General features: G+C 50.0%; 1 protein-coding gene across 4 annotated transcripts; it reads left to right on the top strand.

Moving 5' to 3' along the window:
- The first annotated feature begins 216 nt into the window (after positions 1-216).
- Positions 217-2,421, top strand: POU4F1 (POU class 4 homeobox 1). Of its 4 annotated transcripts, none has more exons than XM_086482015.1 (3): positions 217-339; positions 1,372-1,631; positions 1,731-2,421. In XM_086482015.1, exons 1-3 carry the CDS (start codon positions 217-219, stop codon positions 2,419-2,421), a joined length of 1,074 nt encoding a protein of 357 aa, XP_086338141.1. The 4 variants fall into 4 exon arrangements, with proteins under 4 accessions (XP_086338141.1, XP_086338142.1, XP_086338140.1 ...); XM_086482016.1 differs by having other exon boundaries at positions 1,372-1,633; positions 1,799-2,421; XM_086482014.1 differs by having other exon boundaries at positions 1,372-1,633; positions 1,727-2,421.
- The last annotated feature ends 3,289 nt before the right edge of the window (positions 2,422-5,710 follow it).

Here is a 5,710-nt window from a genome sequence, read left to right as displayed (position 1 = left end):
AGCCTCGCCGCCCGCTCACCCACCCACCCATCCCAGCCCCGGCCACCGCGTCAGCGGCGGCGGCGGGGGCAGGGTCCGCTGCGGCACCGCCGCCACCGGCTCCGCCACCGCCACCCGCCGCCGTCCGCGGCTTCCCCCGGCGGGAGGAGAGCGCCCGGAGAGCACTTTTCCCCCGACTTTAGGAGTGTTTGTGGATTTACATGCCAAGCCTTCAAGATGATGTCCATGAACAGCAAACAGCCGCATTTTGCCATGCATCCCACCCTACCTGAGCACAAATACCCCTCTCTACACTCCAGCTCGGAAGCAATAAGAAGAGCATGTCTACCAACTCCACCGGTAAGGGACAGGCAGCTGCAGCTCTCTTCTTTTTCCTTTCCTTTCCTTTCCTTTCCTTTCCTTTCCTTTCCTTTCCTTTCCTTTCCTTTCCTTTCCTTTCCTTTCCTTTTCTTTTCTTTTCTTTTCTTTTATTTTCTTTTTCTTTCTTTCTTTCTTTCTCTTTCTTTCTTTCTTTTTTTTTTTTTCTTTCTTTCTTTCTTTCTTTCTTTTACACACATGCACACACTCTTTCTTTCTCTCTCTCTCTTTTCTGTATACTGCATGTATGTGTATGTGCATTAATAAAAAAACCGCTGCGAGGCACATTTTGACAAGCGGCGCTTAATGTTTTTTTCATGTCGTCCTCTGCAATCATCTGAGCGCCTGTGATCTTTTTTGAAAGCGGTGTTCACACGCGTCTCCGACTTCATCCACTCTCTGTATTAATTTTTATGACTCGGCCTCTGAAAAGGAATGCGCTTTATGTGCTCTTGTGTTTGACACAATTCCCCAGCTGAGAGTTACAGATCCATTTCTTCTCCTTCTTTCTCTTCTTCTTTCGTTCCTTCCCCCTCCCCCAATTATTATTATTTATTTGTTCCTTTCACTCCTTCGTCCTCTCTTTTTTCGCCCCCCCCCCCCCCCCCCCTCCGCCTCCCGGCTTCCTGTCCTTTTTACTCTTCGCTTCTTGTGTTTCTCTTTTGCTCCCCCTCCTCGCTTCCCCCCCTATTATTCCACCCCATCCCCTGTTTCCCCTCACTTCCCCGTGCTTCCTCCTGCTATATCCCCCTTGCCCCATTCACTTGGCGCTCCCCTCCCCGTACCCTTTTACACGCGACTACTGCTGCCGGCTCCCCCCCGCACTTTCATCCCAACTTTGCCCACCCCTCTCTCCCTTCCCGGGCTCCCCTTCCTCCACTTCCCCCCTCCTTCCCCACGACGCTTCCCCAACTCCCCACTTGCCCCCCTCTCCGCGCCGTCCCCTTCCCTCTCCGCGCTTTGCCCCCCTGCCCTCCTCTCCCCGCACCCCGCTCTGTTTTGTGCCCCTTGCAGCTGCAGAGCAATATCTTCGCCAGCCTCGATGAGACCCTGCTGGCACGGGCCGAGGCTCTGGCCGCCGTCGACATCGCCGTCTCGCAGGGCAAGAGCCACCCGTTCAAGCCGGACGCCACCTACCACACCATGAACAGCGTGCCCTGCACCTCCACCTCCACCGTGCCCCTGGCGCACCACCACCACCACCACCACCACCACCACCAGGCGCTGGAGCCCGGAGACCTCCTCGACCACATCACCTCCCCCTCCCTGGCGCTCATGCCCGGCGGAGGAGGCGGCGGAGGCGGCGGCGGCGGCGGCCACGACGGGGCGGGCGGCGGCGGCGGCGGGGCCGGCGGCGGCGGGGGCGGCGGCGGCGGCGGCGGGGGCGGCGGCGGCCTCATCTCCACCTCGGCCCACCCGCACTCGCACATGCACGGCCTGGGCCACCTCTCGCACCCGGCCGCCATGAACATGCCGTCGGGGCTGCCGCACCCGGGGCTGGTAGCCGCGCACCACGGGGCCGCGGGGCAGGTGGCCTCGGCGGCGGCGGTGGTGGGGGCGGCCGGCTTGGCCTCCATCTGCGACTCGGACACGGACCCGCGGGAGCTGGAGGCCTTCGCCGAGCGCTTCAAGCAGCGCCGCATCAAGCTGGGGGTGACCCAGGCCGACGTGGGCTCGGCGCTGGCCAACTTGAAGATCCCGGGTGTGGGCTCCCTCAGCCAGAGCACCATCTGCCGCTTCGAGTCCCTCACCCTCTCCCACAACAACATGATCGCCCTCAAACCCATCCTGCAGGCTTGGCTGGAGGAGGCCGAGGGCGCCCAGAGGGAAAAAATGAACAAGCCCGAGCTCTTCAACGGGGGCGAGAAGAAGCGCAAGCGGACTTCCATCGCCGCCCCGGAGAAGCGCTCCCTCGAGGCTTACTTCGCCGTCCAGCCCCGGCCCTCCTCCGAGAAGATCGCCGCCATCGCCGAGAAATTGGACCTCAAAAAGAACGTGGTGCGGGTTTGGTTTTGCAACCAGAGACAGAAGCAGAAACGGATGAAATTTTCCGCCACCTATTAGGGGCGGGCGGGAGGGGCGGCCCTGACACCGGGGGCACCGGGGGGGGGGGGGGGGGCCCGGGCCGGGGCCGCGGGGGCCGACCACGCACCGCCGCCGTCGCCCGAGACGCCGTGGGAAGCTCCTGGGGACCGAGGGACGATGTAGAAAGGAAACGCGAACTACTCGATGAGAGGGGAGAGGGGGGGCGTTCTTGGGAGGGGTGGGGTGCGCGCTATCAATTATTAAAACAAAAAGACACCGGGACACCAACGAGAAGAAGGAGGAGAGAGGAGGTTAAAACGCTCTAGAAACCCGTGGGGATCACTTCTGCGGCCCCCTCCCCCCTCTGGTCCCCCTTCCCCCCCGACAGAAAGCGGGAGAAAGAGCAACTTAAAGCGTAAACACACACAGACACACACCAATAAATGCCGTGACAGCAACAACCACAAACCGAGAAACCTAAGTCACAACTTTCCGAAGGAAAACAAAACCGACCAACAAACCCGGAAGGCGAAACTGTCGGTGATGATGCTACGTTTGGTTTGGGTCTCTTTTCATTACTTTCTGCTTTTCTTTCTTTCCCCTGGCTTGGTAATGAATAATGAGGACGGCGGTGGTTTGGTGAGGGGGGTCTTTTTCTTTGGTTGGCTTGGGTTTTTTGTTTGGTTTGGGTTTTTTTTTTGTTGTTCGTTTTCTTTTGGGTTTTGGATATTTATTATTTTTTTCCCTCTAACGCGGTTTTTCTCGAGGCTTTGGAGATGGGTCTTGTCTGTGCCGGGGGAGCAGTGCGAGCGGGGCCGGGAGCGGGGCCGGGGCAGGCGGCCGCAGCCCGGCGGGGCAGCCGGACCTCCCGGGAGTCGGTCCCTTCCCTCTCCGCTGTTGACTCAACAATCCGAGCCAGCTCAAGGAAAACAAACAAACAAAAGTTACTCCACGGCCCCTTTGTTTCTCTTCCCTCGCCTGCGTGGTTTGCGTTTCCATCTGTGCCTGAAGACAGGTCCCTGTCTCTGCAGAGATGTGTCTGGAGGCAGATGTTAAACCTGCCTGAGCAGGGATGCTCTCCGAAAGAGTATGTTCAGATTCATTAAGGCTCGTGGTTAACTATGTCCTCTTCCCTCCCTCCCAGCCCTGCTCCCCACTCCATGCCCCCCGGCATCCCTACCAAATCGGCTGGATTTAGGTTAGCAGCGCGCTGTGGTGGGAAAAAGGTCCCACCTCGGTTTCCTCCGAGGGCTGGGGGGCGGGGGGATTGCACCCGGCAGGCAAACGAAATCACCACTGCGGGGTTTGAAATGACATTTGTTTCTGAGGGCTCTGCATGTTGGGAGCAAACACGCAAAAAACCCCATCTGGGCTTCAAAGTCGTTTATTGTAAATAATAAACGTTAGGTAGAGGATGGCTTTTGGGGGGTGGGGGTGTGTGTGGGGGTTCATTTTGCACTATCACAGTCTCCCGAATTGGAAGCGATGATGTGTTTCCGTAATAACGATGCTGGTACTACTTACAATCATCAAGGTGCATTATATGTCTCGCCGACTGAAAAAAAAAAAATGTATCAGAGCTCGTTAGGTAAAAACGCCAGCTACGTGCAGAAGCCATCGCTGGCGGTTACCGAGCGACTGTTAAGGCTTTCAAGTAACAAGGAATTTCCGAAAAGAAAATACCATTCCGTTTAAATCAAAACAAACAATAGAGTGAAATTATGCATGACCTAAAAAAAAAAGAAAAAAAAGAAAAGAAAGAAAAAGAAAAGGGGGGGGGGGGAAAGGCATAGAAAGATCCGTGATAAAGTCTCGATGTTATTTATTTATTTATTTATTTAACTATTTATTTATTTTATTATTATTATTGCTATTATTATTAATACTATTATTATTTTGTGTATCATTGTTTGCAGCGCAAACATTCTATGCATTTTGAAACTGAGCACTAAATAGACTAGCTTCTGGTAGAATCTTTTGTGGATGGTGTAATTTCACAGTTTAACTGCCTGTTTTCACTGAAAACACAAACATTCTTGTCACGTTCTTGTATTTAGATTTAAAAGAGGAAAAAAGAGGGGAAAAAAGAGAAAAAAGACGATTGTAAATATTTTCTTTAATGCACAAAAAAAAAAAAAAAAAAAAGGCTACAAACTGCAACCACGTGTGGATCCTGAAATGTCTCACTGAATAATCTACCTGTCCATGTATGTTTGCTGAGCTTTCTCCTTGGTTGTGTCTTTACTCTATTAGTTTTATTTCTATCAGAAATATTTCTGTACGCCAAAATACAACAGGGAGATGTGTCCCAGCATACTTACAAATAAAACAAACGTGAAAACAGAATAGTTATTATTATTGGGTGCATTTAAAAAAGAAAAAGAATATTTCCGAGACACGGCTGGTAAATTCAAGGTATGGCCGTTAGACGATAAGACTAATTCTACCAAAAAGAAAATAGTGAGAGATGTATTTTTCTGCTAAATCCAGAAATCATTACTTTGAGATAGCTCTTATGTGAAAAATCGGTGCTCTGAATAAAATTAACTATATATTAGCTGCGTGTGTTTCTTGAAGTTTATTCTATAACTGCAGAATATAAATCAAAGTAAAATTTTAAGAAGGACTTCTGAAGTATTTCTTTTCAGTTTGCTGGAAAGGATTATGCACCTACAAAATATGTATAAAGAAGAAAATCTTGGGTGGTTTCAGGTTTATATGTTGTTCTGACTGGCCTAATTGCACTTAATTATGTAACAAGATACTTTATTTTTATTTTGGGTTAATAAATATGAAAATCCTAAACTGATCTCTCCTTATGTTGTAAATGCAATTGTTCATTAGGAACGTATAGGATGCCACCTACTGCTTCAAGTGATCAAAGAACCTCTTTCTATTTTCTGATGACCTGTGACTAGATCAGATGCCAAATGTAAAAAGTTATTTAATAGCTGGGATTATTTCTTCTGTAGACATATTTTAGCCAAAACTTTTTAATTTCGCCGGTAAATCTGTGAATCAAGACACGTGATGTTCAGAAAAGAATAATACGTTCAAAAAGCTGTGATTTTAAACAACTGTTGATGTTAAAAAATAAGCACTAAAGGTATTTTTAAAAAAACATAGATCTCGTCCACCGGAAATTGACTTGTTTCTGTTGTTATTAACTTGAAATGTCATCAGAATTTTTAATAAATGCATTTGTAAAAATATTATTTTATAGAAAAGTATTACCGGATATCATTTTTGGAGAGTCAGGAATGAACGAATAAAAATAATTACAAATGTTGGGTTTTTTTTTTTCATCTGCCCCAAACTAAAATATTGA

The sequence above is a fragment of the Leptosomus discolor genome, chromosome 1 (assembly GCF_034619465.1).
Source record: "Leptosomus discolor isolate bLepDis1 chromosome 1, bLepDis1.hap2, whole genome shotgun sequence".
NCBI lineage: Eukaryota > Metazoa > Chordata > Aves > Leptosomiformes > Leptosomidae > Leptosomus > Leptosomus discolor.
The sequence above is the reverse complement of the archived record's forward strand: the minus strand, read 5'-3'. Positions and strand labels throughout refer to the sequence as shown.